General features: G+C 46.3%; 2 protein-coding genes across 2 annotated transcripts in view; both read left to right on the top strand.

Annotated features, from left to right (window-relative positions):
- The window catches only part of RPL37A (ribosomal protein L37a), a 359,890-nt gene that overhangs the window by 64,377 nt on the left and 276,153 nt on the right, over positions 1 to 19,360 (top strand). The gene's annotated exons all lie outside the window — the stretch shown is intronic.
- Positions 8,767 to 18,768, top strand: LOC142468871 (zinc transporter ZIP1-like). Its single transcript, XM_075575500.1, has 3 exons — positions 8,767 to 9,164; positions 13,941 to 14,071; positions 16,141 to 18,768. The coding sequence occupies exons 1-3, from the start codon at positions 9,050 to 9,052 to the stop codon at positions 16,816 to 16,818; spliced, it is 924 nt and encodes a 307-aa protein (XP_075431615.1). The 5' UTR covers positions 8,767 to 9,049; the 3' UTR covers positions 16,819 to 18,768.

Raw genomic sequence — 19,360 nt, 5'->3', positions numbered from 1 at the left:
CCCTGCCCTTTGGCCCCCCCGTCCCTCCCTGCCCTTTGGCTCCCCCCGTCCCTCCCTGCCCTTTGGCCCCCCCGTCCCTCCCTGCCCTTTGCCCCCCCCGTCTCTCCCTGCCCTTTGGCCCCCCTGCCCCTCCCTGCCCTTTGCCCCCCCGCCCTGCCCTTTGGCCCTCCTGCCCCTCCCTGCCCCTCCCGCCCCTCCCTGCCCTTTGGCCCCCTCACCCCTCCCTGCCCTTTGGCCCCTAACCGCTATCTTCATGCCGCCTGAGGTGTGGGGGATGCCGGGACGCTAACTATTTGCATGCCGCTGCCACGGGAGGTATGGGGGGTTCGGGGGGGATGCCGGCCTGCCCTCTAGCTTCATGCCGCCACCTCTGGTATGGGGGGGAGGGGGAAATGTTACCCAGTCACTCACTCCTCACCCACTCACCCACCCAGTCACTAACGCACTCACCCACCCAGTCACTAACTCCCACCCAGTCACTAACTCCCACCCAGTCAATAACTCAACCCATTCACTAATGCACTCACCCACCCAGTCACTAACTCACTCACCCACCCAGTCACTAACTCACTCACCCACCCACCCAGTCACTAACTCACCCACCCACTCAATCACTACTCACCCACCCAGTCACCAACCCAGTCACTAACTCACCCACCCACCCAGTCACTAACTCACTCAACCACTAACTCACTCACCCACCCAGTCACTAACTCACCCACCCACCCAGTCACTAACTCACCCACCCACCCAGTCACTAACTCACTCACTCACCCAGTCACTAACTCACTCATTCACCCAGTCAATAACTCACCCACCCGGTCACTAACTCACTCACCCACCCAGTCACTAACTCACCCACCCAGTCACTAACTCACCCACCCAGTCACTAACTCACCCACCCAGTCACTAACTCACCCACCCAGTCACTAACTCACCCACTCAGTCAATAACTCACCCACCCAGTCACTAACTGACCCACCCAGTCACTAACTCACCCACCCAGTCACTAACTCACCCACCCACCCAGTCACTAACTCATGTCACTAACTCACACACCCACCTAGTCACTAACTCAATCATCCCACCCAGTCACTAACTCACCCACCCACCCAGTCACTAACTCACCCACCCATCCACCCAGTCACTAACTCAATCGCCCACCCACCCAGCCACTAACTCACACACCCAGTCACTAACTCACCCACCCACCCAGTCACTAACTCACCCACTCACTAACTCACCCACCCAGTCACTAACTCACCCACCCAGTCACTAACTCACCCACCCAGTCACTAACTCAACCACCCAGTCACTAACTCACTTACCCACCCACCCAGTCACTAACTCACTCACCCACCCAGTCACTAACTCACCCACCCACCGTCAATAACTCACCCACACACCCAGTCACTAACTCAATCATCCCACCCAGTCACTAACTCACCCACCCACCCAGTCACTAACTCACCCACCCAGTCACTAACTCAACCACCCAGTCAATAACTCACTTACCCACCCACCCAGTCACTAACTCACTCACCCACCCAGTCACTAACTCACCCACCCACCCAGTCACTAACTCACCCACCCACCCAGTCACTAACTCACCACCCACCCAGTCACTAACTCACCCACTCAGTCACTAACTCACCCACCCAGACACTAACTCACTCACTCGCTCACCCACCCAGTCACTAACTCACCCACCCAGTCACTAACTCACCCATCCAGCCACTAACTCACACACCCAGCCACTAACTCACACACCCACTCACTAACTCACTCACCCACCCAGTCACTAACTCACCCACCCACTCACCCACCCACTCACTAACTCACCCACCCAGTCACTAACTCACCCACCGAATCACTAACTCACCCACCCAGTCACTAACTCATCCACCCACCCAGTCACTAACTCATGTCACTAACTCACCCACCCACCCAGTCACTAACTCACCCACCCACCCAGTCACTAACTCAACCACCCAGTCACTAACTCACTCACCCACCCAGTCACTAACTCACCCACCCACCCACAGTCAATAACTCACCCACACACCCAGTCACTAACTCACCCACCCAGTCACTAACTCACCCACACACCAAGTCACTAACTCACCCACACACCAAGTCACTAACTCACCCACCCAGTCACTAACTCAATCACCCACCCACCCAGTCACTAACTCACTCGCCCACCCAGTCAGTAACTCACTCACCCACCCAGTCACTAACTCACTCACCCACCCAGTCACTAACTCACACACTCACTAACTCACTCACCCACCCAGTCACTAACTCACTCACCCACCCAGTCACTAACTCACCCACTCACTAACTCACCCAGTCACTAACTCACCCACCCACCCACTCACTCACTAACTCACCCACCCACTCACTAACTCACCCACCCACACAGTCACCAACTCACCCAGTCACTAACTCAAAGTCACTAACTCACTCACTCACCCACCCACCCAGTCACTAGCTGAGACCCCGCTCACTAACTCACTTACCCGCCTTCACTAACCCGCCCGCTCACAAACTCACCCACCCAATCACTAACTGACTAACTCACCCGCCCAGTCACTAACTCACCCAGTCACTAACTCACCCACCCACAGAGAGAGGGCAATGGGGAGCAGAGATAGGGGGTGAGTGGACAGAGAGGGGGAGCGGGACCATTCAATCCCGGGCAACGCCGGGTATATCAGCTAGTTACCATATATGTTTTGTCAATTTGATGTAGCATTTGGCACCTCTGTCCCCTGGTATGATAAGTAATGTTCTCAGACATTATATTTACCTTTGTATAATAATCCTTGGGGTCTATGGAGAATATTTATCAAGGCAAAACTGGTGCAAGTCTGGGGGAAAATCAGTGCTCTATATGTATTAAATGAAAAAATCCCATTGATATAAATAAGACTTTTTGAAGTGAAACTTCTTTAGCGGCACCTACAGTACCACATGAGGACAATTGCATGGCGGTAAAGGGAGTTGGTGGGAACGGACATCAGTGGTGACGGAAGTGATGTCACTGCTGGCAGAAGAGGCCATCAGCGATGTCAGCTTCCAACAGCAGCAGTCACCGGAGAGGAGGAAAGGAACGGAAGGCAGCACGGAGGAGGGTAAAGGAGACACAATGCTGAACACCTGGGGGGCTTCTCCAGACTGCACTGCTGGGAGATCCCCCCTCTCTCCTTCTCCTCTCGCAGACTCACCACCGGCTTCTGCACTGCTGGGACTGCACACTGACACACACTGACACACACACACACTCTCACAAACACACACACCGAGACACACACACACACTGCTGCTGGCATGTGCTACTAGTATGTGCTATTATACATTGTGCTGCAGGGTCCTCTGACCTGAAGAAAACTTTTTCAAATGAATGGAAAATAAAAACCTTTAAAAATAAAGTGCAGTCACACACATGCGCAGTCACACACATGCGCAGTCACACACACACACACACACACACACATGTGCACACACACACAAGGAATTCACAGTTAGTATAAATATAGAAGTGCAAATAGCTAAAACAGGATGTGCTGAGTATGCACGTTCTAATTCAAACATCTTTGCGTTTTGTCACTGAAATTGTGTTTAGATTTTTAATTAAAAAAAATTACCATCACAAATACAATTTCTGTGACAAAAGTGACAAAAGACGAAGAAGTTTCACTTAAAATGCACGTGCTCGCCACACACAATTTTTTTATTATACACATATGGTGCCATTGTTTTGTCCCAGAATGGGAAGAAGTAGTCTTATGTCTTTGTTCCACCAAACAACCCATTAAATCCGGAGCTTTTTTTGCAACTGAAAAGTGAGTCTTTTTCCATTTCAATTTATTTGAGTGCTGGTTCCAATGGAATTTGTTGTACCCAAAGGGTTAAATGATGTTAGTGAATCATACTAATAAAGCTTTGATCTTTCACATTCATCCATTGGCCTTTGTCCCTGTTCTTCTTTCTGGATGATATTTGTGCTTAGTTCTCCTTTAAATATTTCTGGCCAATGGGGGAAAAAAAGGAAGTTTGCGGTGACAGCCCAATAAAGTTTCGATGATTCATTTGTACTAAAGACCATTACATTTCCGTGCACCTCATATCTGACTGTTTCTGGGAGAAGAGCGACACTGAAGTATTTATATTTATCTTGGAACAAAGCACACCTTTTAATTTCATGTGCAACTATTTTGTGATAGTTTGCATGTAACATACTATTAGTTACACATGCACACTTAAGTTAGTTGGCTGGTTAATTATTTGTTGGTAAATCAAAATATAGCAACGCAAAGCATAAAATGTAATGATTGCCTGCAACTTACATGGACCCTAAGAGATAAGTGAGCAAGTCTGTAAAAAGCAGCAATATACTCAAAATCCTGTATGTGGTTTTTTTACATGAATCAGTTGTGTAGTATTAAACTTTTGCTCCTGCGCCCCCCTCCGTTTCCTCCTTTGGTGCTCCCCTTACCTTGATGCGGTGTCCAATGACGACCCAGCATCATGTGACGTCACGTTACGTGACCCGCAGAGTCATTTGACGCATGTGACGTCACGTCGCATGACCCCGCGGCGTCATTTGATGCCGCGTTGCCATGGACACGAGTCCTGACGCCGGAAGAGTCCAGGTAAGTTTAGAGTTGCAGGGGCCTCACGTGATACCCCGGCATATAATTTAAATGCCTTGGGGAAGAGCGCGGGGCCTCTGCAATGCTGCCCCCCCCTCACCCCCCTCCCTAGGAAAATCTCACCCCACAGATCATTCGGCAGTTTAGATCATTAAATTTCATTAAGTAAGCAACTGCAGCATTTATTAAAACAGAAACAAAAATGCAAACGGTATTGCTACTTTAAAGAGGCAGTCTAAACAGTACTTAAAAAATGAAAGTAATTACCTAAGCTATTGATCGATAAGCAAAGATCCTGCTTCCCAGGGATCACTAAATGGCTGCCTTCCAGTTTCAATCAATCCTCCAGTGTAACTCAGCAGCTACAATTTATTCTTATATTACTAATGTAACACCCCTCCTAAAGTGTTACTAACATGGCTGTCATATGCTGGGCCCCACCTTGGGTTGCGACGAGGATCCAGACGTCACGCAGGGGTATTTAAGGAAGAGGAACTATTCTAGAAGGTTAGGTTCCAGGAGAACAAGAGGAGAGGAGCCTCAGGGAGAGTAGATAAGTATATGTATAATGTAACAATAAAGAATTGTTTATTGTTTATAAAGAAACAATAGTGCCATTTGTTTCAATATTCAAATGTGTATTAGCAACAGCCTATGGTCTCACTCACATTTGAGATGTTCTTTAAAACTTTGAACACTGTTTAAGGGTTTCTCCTGCATCTCTCCCCTCTTCTCTTCTGCACCCTCCGGGGTTGCTCGTGCGGCAGACACAGCTTCCTCACAGGACAGCTGGACCCCCGTCCTCAGAGCTCCGTCAGCGAGGAGGTCTAAAGACGGAGTTCCAAAAACCGTGACAAATGTCACGCACGCGCAGTCAGCGCTCGCCGACAGTGCAGGCGCGAACTGCGAGCACCGACTGGTCATGCGCAAAGAGCGCTTGCCGACCACGCATGCGTGATCAGCACTTGGTGGCTGCTCGTGCGCTATCGGCGTCTGCCAGTCACTCATGCGCATGCGCGAACAGAGCTTGCCGGCTGTTCGTGCGCGATCGACGTTTGCCAGGAGGATACAAAACCGAAAAAGTCGGGGCAGAGCCCTAAACACCGACTCATCTGGTCACCCTACTCTCATTGTATTATTCCCTGGTAAAACATTTGATAAATAAATTTAAAAAAACTGTCTCTGTAGTATTCCATAAAGCAAACTTCTTCATACCAGCTAAGTTGCACCCCAGCACATCTACGTGAGATTGGAGGAAAGCCAAGAAGCATCAAATGTAACCCAAGCAAAGAATGTTTAAAAATGTTTTCTTTATCTTGTTTCATTTCTCAGTGAACTGCAAGTCTCTTCTTGTGAGACCTGTCTTAGGCTGCGTCCAGGGTGAATGGAGCCGGGTGGAGGCGCGCTGACGCTGAGGGAAAGCGGGTGCTTTCCCTGGCCTTAGACCGCGCGCCGTCCGGGGGCGAGGGGGAGCTGTGACGTCACGGAGCTGGTTCGCCCTCATTGGGCGAACCGCTCACGTGACCGGTCCTGCGCTCCCGTGAGCGCTTGAATTTAAAATTTTGCTAAGACTTACACTTCCACACGCTTGCGGAAGCGTGCGCGAGCCCCTGCTAAAGCCGCTCTCATTGCGGCTGCAGGGGCTCAGTGCCGAGCAGCAACGGGCCTCAGCACGGGTCAGCGCCTAAGCGCTGACCATGCCCGAGGCCTTAGACTCACACCAACAAACCCTGCCTGTGTACTTCCGAAGATGATTAACTCTTATCAGCTATTTAACGAAGATCTAAGCAGCAAGAGATGTGAGCTGCAGACACATTGTTAGCTTCAGGGAAGTGTTTACATTAAATTCAATTAAGCGAAGTTCACAGGCTTCTCTTAAATAGAGAAGCAGTTTAACAGTATCTTCAGTATGAGATATATGCCCCTATGCTACACTTCAGCACACCCTAATTCAAATAAATGGAAGTTAAGATATGCTAAACTAAGCGACCTTTCGTGTATATGGGCCATAGGGTGTTATCCACTATTCTGTGACAGTGCCACAATCGCTGTTAGAGGAATAAACCCCACAAGGCCACTTTTATGAATATATTTGACATTCACATATACAAAACAAACTGAATTTCTTTACAGATGTCATGTTGCGTTGGCATTGAAAAAAGCATATGGTAGCAATGAAATGCATCTCAACTGAAAATGCACCGACATATTAACCCCTGTAGTATCAAAAGTCCATATTCGTAGGGAAGCGCAAACGTATGTGGAAAAAAGCACATACAACATCATTGAATCATTGAAGCTTCAACATCATTGAATTTTCACGAGCAACCATTGCACTGATATTTATCAGATTCACTCATTTAAGTACACTAATTATCTTTGAGCGCCACATTGTGATAATTTCTTTCTTTTCACTTGCCCCTGCAGTAGCAAGTAATCGATTAGGATTTAGGGAGGATCCGTGTCCTGCATTTATAACAATGTCCTGCATCTCTCCCATCTCTCAACCTAAGGCTGAGTGTCCAGTGTAGGCTATAGTGTGTGCACCACATACCCAGCACTGCCCTCTATGGGGCAGGTCCCAGTGGCCATATGTGTGTGGGCGCGCAAAGCGCGATGACGCGTACGCTGGCAGGGAAGACAAGAATGTTGTCTTCCCGTGCCGCGACCACGTGACGGCGCGCAGCCAATGGAAGGGCAGATATGCCCCATCATTGCTGTGCCCCCCCCCCATCATGGCCTCGCCCCCCGCACATCCCATCGCTCCCCTACAGACCACACAACGCGGCTTTCAACTGTGCACGCGCCACAGGTAACACTGGGGCCGAAGCCTAAAAAGCTGTGTCTTATTTAGGAATTAACAAGATTATTTGGTGGGGTGATGTCCCTCTAAGCAGGTCCTGCAATTTGTTTTTAACAAAAAAAATGTATGTTAAAAAATAATCATGATTTTCATTCTCTCTAGCTTCTGAGGTTACCATGGTAACTTTGATTTATTTATAAAAATGTTTTACCAGGAAGTAATACATTGAGAGTTACCTCTCGTTTTCAAGTAAATCCTGTGCATAGAGTTATAACAGTACATGATTACATTAAAAGAACAGAGGTTATACCAGTGGTGTTCAACCTTTTTTTGGTAAAGGAACCCTAAGTGAAATTCTGAGGAGCCCCAACCCTCTCTAATAGCAACTGTGTGATCAGATGCATTGTAAGGAACCCCAACCCTCTTTAATAGCGTGCCTAAGATCAGATGCATTGTAAGGAACCCCAACCCTCTCTAATAGCGCGTCTGAGATCAGATGCATTGTAAGGAACCCCAACCCTCTCTAATAGCGCGTCTGAGATCAGATGCATTGTTAGGAACCCCAACCCTCTCTAATAGCAACTGTGTGATCAGATGCATTGTAAGGAACCCCAACCCTCTCTAATAGCGTGCCTGAGATCAGATGCATTGTAAGGAACCCCAACCCTCTCTAATAGCGCGTCTGAGATCAGATGTCGTGGCAACTTGACACTGCATGGCGCCGCAACGTCACGTGACGTTATTTTGCTGCACCATTTGATGTCGTGGAGCCATGTTGACGGGACCTTGCAGGAGGAGATGCCGGGAGATGCTGCCGCTACCGCAGAAGGTAAGAGAAGTAAATATATTAATAGATAAAATGTAAAAAATAAAATAAAAATGTAATTGGAAAAAGTCTGCGGGTTCGCCTTAAATAGAAGGGGGCAACCCTGGTGTTCACCCAGAACTGAGCTTGATAAATCTGGGGGTAAAAGGGCATTAGCCATGTGAGTAGAATGTGCAAGCCCCATATGTGTAATGTTATTATTGTCTAATACTATGATTATTGTTCTGGCCCAGTCACATGTCCGGCCTCTTGCTCACACATCCCGTCTCCTGCTCACACATACACAGGACCTGTGACTGCCAGCAGACCAGCTGCTACACATTCCATCCCTAGCCAGGACTCTAACTCCGCCCACCAGCGCCTGGTAGCCCCGCCCCAATATCCAGTCCCGCGTTCTATCTCCGCCCTGCCGCTTCCTCCTTAGCCAATCCCAGAGTAGTAAAGGGGCGTGGTCGGGAGTGAGTCAGTAAACACGTGGAGGAGGGGAGGCAGCGTGGCTAGGAGTGAGCCGGATAGAGATTGTGCTGAGCTCTGCACTATATACAATGTGATTGGGGTTTAAATCACGTCCTACAGGATCGGGGGCTGCAGGGATCAATAAACCATATTGATCCCATGCTCTGCACTCATTAACCCGGAGGTGGAGCTGCTGGGACAGTGTAGCACGAGGATCTCCCTTTGATTGCAGTGCAACATAGAGGGGAATCAGCCTGTTGTGCCCAGAAGTTTAGTAATCAGGGCTGAGTCCCAGTTTGGGGCACAATGGAATACTTGCTGCAGGTGAAGGTGGGCTGCCTGTTTGGACTGTTGTTTCTCACGCTCTTTTTTGGGCTGGTACCGTCCAAAGTGAAATGGCTGCGAGACTCAGCTGGAGAAGGTGAGTCATGTTACTGAGGGTGGTCTCTGAGCAGTGTCTGGAGACCTCCCTGATGGGACAAGCATCATGCTGAATAACACACTTGGCTTATTACGTTTTGGGGAGTATAACAACGCCAGGGAGTAATTAATGCGACTTCTATGCATTGATGACATCTAAGGAATAGGCTTAAAGATGCTGCTTTGTTTTAAAAGTTACTTTATATGTTATTTTTGTAAACAATGTAAAATGTATTCAGTAATAACATGGGGGAGGGGGGCAGAGAGTGCGTGCCCATAATATTTGTTCCAACCCATGTATAAATGTTTAAATCGCATGACTTGTTTTCTGTCATCTGACTACACAGGACAATATACTTTTATTCTGCTGATCAGTGCAGACACACCCTATAGGGGAAAAACTGAAAGGGATGGGAGAGAAGAGCAGAACAGGAAACTAGGGAGCACAGTTGGGTATTTATTACAGCCCTCTGGGTACACAATTTCTCAATTATAAATTTTCATATAGCGGTGACAGTTTATGCAGCACTGTGCAATGAAATTTTGCAGGCACAATAAGTCCCTGCCCCATATTGCTGACCATCTAATTTTGCTGCCTGAGGAACAGGGAGATAAAGTGACTGGCCCAGTGTCACAAGGAGCTTACCCCAGGGTTCGAACTGGGTATTAGTAAGCTCCTTCAATAGTCCAATAAATACCGGTCAGATATTCTGCTTTCTTTAATTGTATCCTCCATTTGATATTTAGACAGATGAGTTATAATCTTTGTTAAAGACGCAGAAAAAAACATGGTGGTTAGTAATTTTACATGTATCGGCAACATTGAAATAAATGACTAATCATTAGTCAGTGGATAGTTTGCTGCGTGATTGGGTCAGAATGTTGAAGTCCATATTGTTTGCTACAGTATACTGTCCTGTCTTGTGCAGGCATGGGACTGGGGATTCTGTAAGTACAGTAGCTCGAATACAGAATATTATATCTCTGGTTAAACCTCATTGTTTCCATGAAGTTCTTCTCGGACGTGCAGCGGATGTTAATGACAGGCACAGATCTTTGCAGCCAGTTCTTACAAAGCAGATGTTTTTGGATTCCTGAAATGACCGGCTGAACCAGTTTGGTACTAGTAAGGGACATGGGTCAAATGAAGCGGTTTTCCTGTGCTGGAGAATACATTTATTTGAATGGCGTTGGACTCTTCTCCAGCATGGGAAGAGTTCTTCACAGCATATTGGTTAGGGAGAGGCTGTGTCCTATTTCCAACCTTGGTGATCACATCATCCTGCGTATTATCAGACACGGATCTGGCATTAACTACGATTCAAGTCTCTGCCAGTTAAGTCCAGATTGGGATGCAATACCCCACATCAGTGCTTGGAGAATCCCTGCCATAGATCCGAGGACATGCTTGAAAATGAGAGGCAAGTCTCAATGTATTACTTCCTGGTAAAACATTTGATTAAATAAGTACTCTGGGGTTTATTCACTTAAATAACCATTATCAGTCTGCATCTTCGTTGCCCCAAAGGCAGATAGCCATTGGGTGTCCACCATTTGCTGCCGTTGGTAATATTACAGCTACTCTATTGCTTCTGAAACTCGGCAACCTTCACCCCAGTACCCAAATGTCTACTTACCCCACCTATAGATTGTAAGCTCCTTGAGTCAGGGCCTCTTCTAACACATTGCAGGCCTGTCCTACCTCTTCTAACACATAGCAGGTCTATCCTACCTCTCTTCTAACACATTGCAGGCCTATCCTACCTCTCCTAACACATTGCAGGCCTATCCTACCTCTCTTCTAACACATTGCAGGCCTATCCTACCTCTCTTCTAACACATTGCAGGCCTATCCTACCTCTCTTCTAACACATTGCAGGCCTATCCTAACTCTCTTCTAACACATTGCAGGACTATCCTACCTCTTAACACACATTTAATCCTGTAAATGTGACTTATGCCCATAATCATCTCTGACTGTCCATGAAATATCTGTAAACTGAATACGTTTTACCTTTTACTCATTTAATGCAACAATTTTTTATTCTTATTATAACTCTGGCTTTTCCTGTCTCTCTTGTATCGAGACAAACGGGGAGTGACGTCAGGACGGTAACGCCGACATGGTGAATTGAGTGTGAATGATCTTCAAGATAAACAGATGTATGGTGCTTTTTTATTATTAATTAGCGCATTACAAGCATACCAGTATCGTGTTCAGTTTGAACACAAGGATGTTGCTGTTGATACATTAGCAACACATACATTTGTATCCACTGCTTGTAGCACAGCTTTATTGTCACAGGCTGTTTGCACACACACACACACACACACACACACACACACACACACACACACACACACACACACCATAGTTGCAGCTGAGACTCCAGCGTGCGAAGTATACTGCTGGTACTAAGTGATTCTGGGATATAGGATCTGGACTCACCAGACCTTATATCTTATGTTTGCACTATGACAACTTTTGCCTAAATTGTATGATGATATATTTCTACCAGGGTGTCTATGTATGGTATATACACACGGTTGTGGGATATTAACCCCATGTGTTACACCTACGAATGGGGCACTTTATTTACCATCTGTTACCACACCACACTCTTACACACAAGTGGGATCTCGGGTGCACACGAATTGTTGTGTCCTTGCTTGTTAACACAGAAAAAAAGATAGGTGCAACACAGCGCTAATAGTAAAACAAATAAAATTATAATTATATATAGGCAGCCAGGTGAGTGACTGGTGGTACAACCAATCAGAGTGACATGATGAAAAAAAGAAAAACCGGCGCCAAAAAAATATAAAATTCAAACCGAGTGGGTGTAGGATCCAAATGGCAAGTCCTTGAGATGATGTATTAAGATAATTCTCACCTCGACGGGATATATGTGGAAAAAAGGAAGAGAAGAGAACAATAATGGTGCAGTAAATAAACACTGGGGGGGATGTGTGGACCAAGACTAACAACAAAATACATACAAGACATACAAACGTGAAACACTAGCACAGGTATATATTTAATAAAAAGCAAATTTATTGGGGTGTGAAAGGTGCATAAACCGCATCCGGAGGGGTAAAATTACAACCCTACTCACAAGATGCTGGATAAGTGAAGGCAACGAACTGGATGCATGCAGCTGGGCTCTCAAGATGGCGACCGGAGCTCCCTGCTTGGCGTCCACACGTGACCAGGATGGAAGGCAGATGACTCAGATGACGGGGCCTCTAGGCGGACGTGACGTCTCTTCCGCTGTAGTCCCACCACGAGCTCCGATCCTCCTCAGCAACCGCGATATCACCGTGACCGGGTTGGAGCACTTTATAAACTGCAGATTTCTCCTTAAGGACTGCAGACTTCACCACGCTAAAAACACTCTAAGAACTCGAAACTTCCCGACGCGTTTCGTACGCATGCGCGTACTTCTTCAAGGGATGTCAGATGCTTGTTAACAGCTTGATTTATCCATAGTGGTTTAACAGTCGGGTTGGGAAATGATTTCCCTGTGTCACTTTCTCTCAGAAGTAAGGTGTATCGCTGAGCATCTGATCGTTCCCTATATACCCTAACATGCAAGGGATTCTGCACAAACACAGTGTTCCTAATGATTGCGAATCGTATGCAGTTTTGAAGCACCTCTAGGACCGGGGTGCTCAACTCCAGTCCTCAAGTCCTCTCCCCCCCCCCCAACAGGTCAGGTTTTCAGTATATCCCTGCTTCAATACGTGTCTCAATTAGTCCGTGCTTCAGCACAGGTTATGTGTATTGTGTATTTTAGACGTTTCACCGACACTTTTTGTAAAATATTAACCTGGAGTATGGTGTGGATTTCACTGCGGCTACTTCCTGGCTTATTCTATTCCAGGACTGGCATGTAAATAAACCCAGTTACCTTCTCTTTGGGGTGAAGCAAACACAATCAGACACCACTTGTCTCTTTAGGCTGCGGCCCCAGTTCCTGCTCGCATCGGAGCGCCTTGCAGCGCGTGCATCAGTTTCAGCTGAAGTCTAGGGGTCCCGATGGGACGCGCGTCTTGGCATGAAGAGAACAGGGGTTGCTGGGGCGCGGCAATGACGTCACGCGGCTGGTTTGCCCTCATTGGCTGAATCGCCGCCATCACTCGGCCAATATTTTTTTTAAAATAATAACTCTGTGTCCAGGACGTACTTAAAAACGATGGGTAACTGTGTATTACTTCCTAGTAAAACATTATATATAAAAAAATAATAAAAGACAAATGCCTTGTCTTTTGGAAAGTGGTCGCGCCATCGCGCTGTGTGCGTACACGCCGACTGGGGCCTGCCCCATAGAGGGCTGTATTTTGTGCGCGCCATGCATGCAGTCGCACACGCCGCAGGAACAAAGTCTGAGTCATCGAAAAAGTCGCGTTATTTTCGATATGGGAAAAAAATGTTGGCGTACAGATTTAACTGTGTGTGCGTGTGTGTGTGTGTGTGTGCGCACGATCTCACGAGCAGGGCCCTCATTACCTCTCTGTATCTGTGTGTGCGTGTTCATCCTCACCTGTATGTAATTGTCTATGTAATATATACATAACTCTGTACCCCTTTTGTACCACGCTGTGGAATATGCTGGCGCTTTAAACAAACGATGATGATGATGATAATGCCATCAAAAAGGAACCCGGTCGCTTGACCGGTACCTCACATTCTGGCCTTTAGGTGATGTTCAAGCCGTTGCGAGGGATTTAATGAAGGCACTGCAGGGTTTGTGTAACCTCTGCCGTTATTTTTCAGAGGTGCATCAGAAGCTGCTAAGCTTTATTAGCTGCCTGGCCGGGGGGGTGTTCCTGGCAGCCTGCCTGTTGGATATTGTCCCTGACTTTCTGAGCGACATGAAGGATGAGATGCAGAAACAGCAGATAGTGGTACGTTAACAACCTTCGATTCTGTTTCATAGTCACATTGGCATTAACCACTTCCTAGATACAGGCCGGCCATGCACACTGCCTGTTGGTAAAGGTCACATAATTTATGAAAGTGTTGCTTTTTAATTTATAAAGGGAATGGGGGGGAGGGGAGGGGGCTAATTATTACCCCACGTAATGATAAAGTAACCTGTTTTATTTATGCTCCCTTTCTGACCAGCAATCGGGACTAAGGCTAAGGCCCCGCTGCCTCACACCACGCGCCCGCACTGCAGACAGGCGGCGCGGGGAGAGGCACTTGGGAATTTTCCGGTCCAAAGGGACCATTTTTGCGAGAGGGGGGGGGAGGGGCGTGGCCAAAACAGGAAAGGGGCGCGGCCATGACGTGAGGGGGCAGGACCGCCCGTCAGCCGTTCAGCCCCTCGACTCAGCCGTTCAGCCCCTCGACTCAGCCGTTCAGCCCCTCGACTCAGCCGTTCAGCCCCTCGACTCAGCCGTTCAGCCCCTCGACTCAGCCGTTCAGCCCCTCGACTCAGCCGTTCAGCCCCTCGACTCAGCCGTTCAGCCCCTCGACTCAGCCGTTCAGCCCCTCAACTCAGCCGTTCAGCCCCTCAACTCAGCCGTTCAGCCCCTCAACTCAGCCGTTCAGCCCCTCAGCCGTTCAGCCCCTCAAATCCTCACACACAGACATGCACTCAGGCACACACACAGACAGGCACTCACGCACACACATACACACACACACACAGACAGGCACTCACGCTGCTTTCCCCCCACACTCTCTTCCCCGCTCCCCGAAGCTTCTCCTCCCGAAGCCTCCCCTCCTCATTGGCTCACAGCCACACCACGTGACGCGTCAACGCTAGGGATTACAATTCTCTTGAAACCCCTGGCGGCTGACGCGTCACAGCGTGTAGTGAGCTGTGCAGCCAGGGGGGACCGGGACCGGCTCGGGAGGATTCCCCTGCTGGTGGGAAACGCTCGTGCCGCCGGGCGCAGCGTGTCCCAGCCCTAAGGGGAGAGAATGCAGAGATCAAATTGGGTGACGATATGTGCAAACGTTTCACGGGTAAACTTTAAAGTAATATTTAGACGCACTCCAACGCAAAACATCAACTCTATCATCACGCTCTTTGACACGCACAAAAAAGAACGTAATCCAGATATGGGTTTTCTAGACGCTATCAGAATTTTTGGGGATGTTTCTCCCTCCCTCTGTTCATTGTGCAATGCATTATTCCCTTTCCCTCATACGGTGGATGCTTGTTCCTATTCTCAATGTCCCTTTTATCCCTTTGTTGCCCTGTCTGATTATTTGCTAGCCCCTTTGCAATCTTCTCTGTATCATCTGCCTTAGATTATCTTGATGTTTACATCTGTGTTAAACTCCTGGAATATTTGTAAATGGGTATTGCCTGTCCTGAGGAAGAGGGGGAACTATCAAAAGCTTTTCTTATAATACTTTTTTTTTTGGACTAACAATTGATATTGCCCCATACTGAAGTATTCATTTATTCAGCACTAAAAAATATTTACATATTGTTAAGCTTATGTCATTGTACTGTATTTTGGTAGGTAATTATATAGCTTGCACCTTTTTTAAACCTGTTACAATCCTTAGTTCAGTTTGGTCTTTCTTCAACCTGTTAAATAAAACTGATTTAAATGGCAATCTCACCAGTGTTTGGTGGAGGAAGCGCCTTGTATGTATATCTTTATTTATAATAACAATATGGGAAGCGCTCTAACAAAAATACAATAAAGTCCAAACGTTTTTTGAAGAAATTTGCTGTGGTGCAGCTTGAAAAGTCGAAATTGTTCCCAATTCCCAGCAGTAGTAAATGTTCAAGATATTCAGCGCTCCTCGCTTCTCTTTATATAGCGCCAAAAGTGTACTCGGCGCTTAATAAAGAATACAGTACAGGGAATTATAGTACAATAAGCGCAGCAAAATAAGACATAAGGAAATCCTTGCCCAAAGATCTTACAGTGACATGCTACTCTAATATAAGTTTGTATTCAGCCTCCGAGTTGTTCTGTGTTGCAAATTTTCTCTCTTATATTTTTAGACCAACTTTCCTCTCCCGGAATTCATCTTGGGTGTTGGTTTCCTCCTGGTTCTGATTGTAGAGCGTATCGTCCTCGACTGCAGTGAGGGGCTGTCTGAGGAGACCACCCCACTTCTTCCCGGCATCACCAACTCCCCAACCTTCCAAGAGCAAGCCCGCGGTCACTCTCACGGCAACCAAAGCCATGTCGCGCCCCCGAAGCACCACTTCCATGTGGATTTCCAGGCGCACTCTTCCTTCCGCTCCTTCGTCCTCATCCTCTCGCTGTCTCTGCACTCCATCTTCGAAGGGATTGCAATCGGGCTACAAAACGTACAGTCAGAGGTGCTGCAGATAGCTATCGCCATCCTCATCCACAAGAGCATCATCGCGGTGAGCCTGTCGCTCCTTTTGCTGCAGAGTGGTGTGCAGACTCGCTGGTTTGTCCTGTCCATTGTCATGTTTGCCCTCATGTCACCCCTGGGCATTGGAGTAGGCATTGGGGTGATGCAAACTCAAGCCATGGGGACTAGCATGGTTCAGTGTGTCCTAGAAGGCTTGGCGGCTGGCACCTTTGTTTACATTACTTTTCTAGAGATCTTGCCACATGAACTCAACTCTAACAAATGGCGCTTGCCGAAAGTCATGTTCATTTTGCTGGGGTTCTCCGGGATGGCAGCGTTGAGGTTTTTAGGATGAATAGAACATTCTACTCTTGAATTATGACCAAGCGACTTTCGTACCTACCTCCTATTCTTTTTCTTTTTGGAAAGCAATCAGAGAAAGGGAACACCCTTTCATGGTGTAAGATAACAGACGGGTTTGAAACGGATCTTTTTATAGAAGCTGTTGTAGTGTTACGCTTGAATAATTGTTTTAACTGGACCACTTAAAACATGAGGGGGCCATTGAGGATTCTCCAATAACCCAATCACAAGACTGGACTGTAGGAGAAACTTGACAATTGTCACACCTCCCTGGTATTAATAACTCATTTTATGGTTTTATGCAACTCTTTAATATTTCTGGTAATTACCAATTAATTTTTTATATTTATTCACATGTTTAACCAAAGATGACAATGTGTTTGTGTAACCAACTCTGTTATTAAACAAAGACAAATCGCTGAAAATACATTTTGTGAAACTTTTCTGATATGTCTTGAATTGTAATGTTGTGGATTGTAACCAGCGTGTTTCATCTTGCTAAAACTTTATGCACATTTCAACTTTTTTATACAAGTTCTCTGTTTTTTTTTTTTTTTTTTTAATACCATGACTGGATACTTGATAGTGCTATATATCCAAAAGATGCAGCCACTTGCGCACACTCAATCCTTTACTGTACAAACGGATTTCTGAATTGTTACACTGAATACATAGCATAGGAAGACTTCATGGAAGAAACCATCAACAAAGAATGGTTGGTTCAAAGGCTAAAAATGGAAGAGGCCGTGACTTTAAATGTTGTACCATTGGGATTCTATTATATCAACCAGTCTACAAGTACAGATCTTTGCTTGGGCTGCCATGTTGAATATAGCCTGACTGTGACAAAATGATGTATGCTATAGCTTGGGATTGGTGGAGAAGTGTTTGATGTCCTTAATCATATTCTGCTAATAACTGAATTTGTGTTAGAACGCACAATGTAAGCGAATGGAGGAAATACCCTGATGTGAAATCGCATTTCCACTGCAATGCGGTCTAATCACATGATTTTGATTTATTCCGCAGTGCTGCATTTCCTATACTGATGTATTTTCAGTGTTAACCTTGGTTTTTCCAGAGACTGTTACATGAAAAAGGTTCCTGGGAATGTGCTGCTTAACTTGCCAATAAAAACACCAAGCTACAGTTAAGTTACATTGTTGGTGTACTTGCAGTAACTTCTTCTGTGCAATGGCTTCTTTCTATACGTGATATTTTTGTGGAGGGGGACACACGTAATAAACTGTTTCTAGATGTTGCAGGACAGACATGTTCCAAAAGGGAACAAAAGCCCAAAGCTACATCCAATTTGACAAAAATACGCAGTGAAATATCTATATGTTCTCTTGAAAAATAGTCATTTAGTTTAACCCTTTGGCCAAAGCGTTTTAAGCCTGCTGCCACATCAAGGCATGACCATTAGCAGGTCCTAACACTACCTGAGTTAAAATTCTTATTTACCGCTATAATTACAGGAAGAATGATCAACATTGGATCTGTCACAACCCAGCAAAATGAAACTGACCTGCTAATTTGGAAAGTGGGGAGGGGCGAGCTTAAACCCTGGGGGAAGGAGCCACTAACCTCCATAAATAGCTGAGACTAGCTGGACAGACATGTTCCAAAAGGGACACTTTATCTCCCACTCTTCAGAGATTTACCTTTTGAGTGATGGTAATGTATTTAGAAATATCGCTCTAGCGCTCTCTAGTGGCAACAATGTTACGTCCGTTAAGGAAGCCTTGTAATACTGATCCTGACAGTTCTATACCCTTTGCAACACATTTTGTTTTCATTAGGTAAAGGTAGATGCAGAGTAGCCCTACTTCTGAAGTACCTGCGGTCTGCACAACTGAGGTATAAATACCCTTGCCCACACATGTTGGCTTTTTATTATATTGGGTTTCAAGTGTATTTTTTTTATAATGGAACTGAAAAAAATAAATACGTTTTTTTTCTCCTGACTGTTTGCCAGCTGTTATTTTACCTGAATCGGGCTATGCAACTGTGGGAAGTTTAGTGGGGTGTATGCAGACGGCAGATGGAGCTGTTTTTTTTTTTTTTTTTTTTTTTTTTTCACATTCAGTGTAGAGATCAATGCAGGTAGCTTTTAATCTCATGCATGCAGTTGACACACCCCATAAAACCAGTTTCTTTGCTTGGAGTTGCATTCTCCTGGAAATGTTCAGACTGATTTATTTGCAATGGCATACGTAGCATTTGTTGTCGAAATAATAGTCTTGTTTAATTTCACTTGGAAAACTGCTTTATGAAATGGCTAGTTGTTGACAGTGTAGTAATGCTGAACATTACAGAACAGCCAAGCACTCGGATGAATCATAAATTACAGTAAAAAAAAAAATATATATATATATATATATATATATACACACATACACATGCACACACACACACACACACCTCTGAACCCGGTTATAACACGGTGCTCAGGTCTACATAATGAGATCGCGGGAAAAAAATGGCCGGTGCAGGGAATCCGACACCACGGGTCAGCCATCGCAGGGGGTGGG

Source organism: Ascaphus truei, chromosome 18, assembly GCF_040206685.1.
Source record: "Ascaphus truei isolate aAscTru1 chromosome 18, aAscTru1.hap1, whole genome shotgun sequence".
In the NCBI taxonomy this organism is placed as follows: domain Eukaryota; kingdom Metazoa; phylum Chordata; class Amphibia; order Anura; family Ascaphidae; genus Ascaphus; species Ascaphus truei.
The sequence above is the reverse complement of the archived record's forward strand: the minus strand, read 5'-3'. Positions and strand labels throughout refer to the sequence as shown.

Excerpts from the sequence above, each read along its gene's own strand:
- LOC142468871 (XM_075575500.1), top strand. The coding sequence starts at position 9,050 with ATGGAATACTTGCTGCAGGTGAAGGTGGGCTGCCTGTTTGGACTGTTG. Across the intron at positions 9,165-13,940 it reads GCGAGACTCAGCTGGAGAAG|AGGTGCATCAGAAGCTGCTA; the intron begins GTGAGTCATGTT and ends GTTATTTTTCAG. Across the intron at positions 14,072-16,140 it reads TGCAGAAACAGCAGATAGTG|ACCAACTTTCCTCTCCCGGA; the intron begins GTACGTTAACAA and ends TTATATTTTTAG.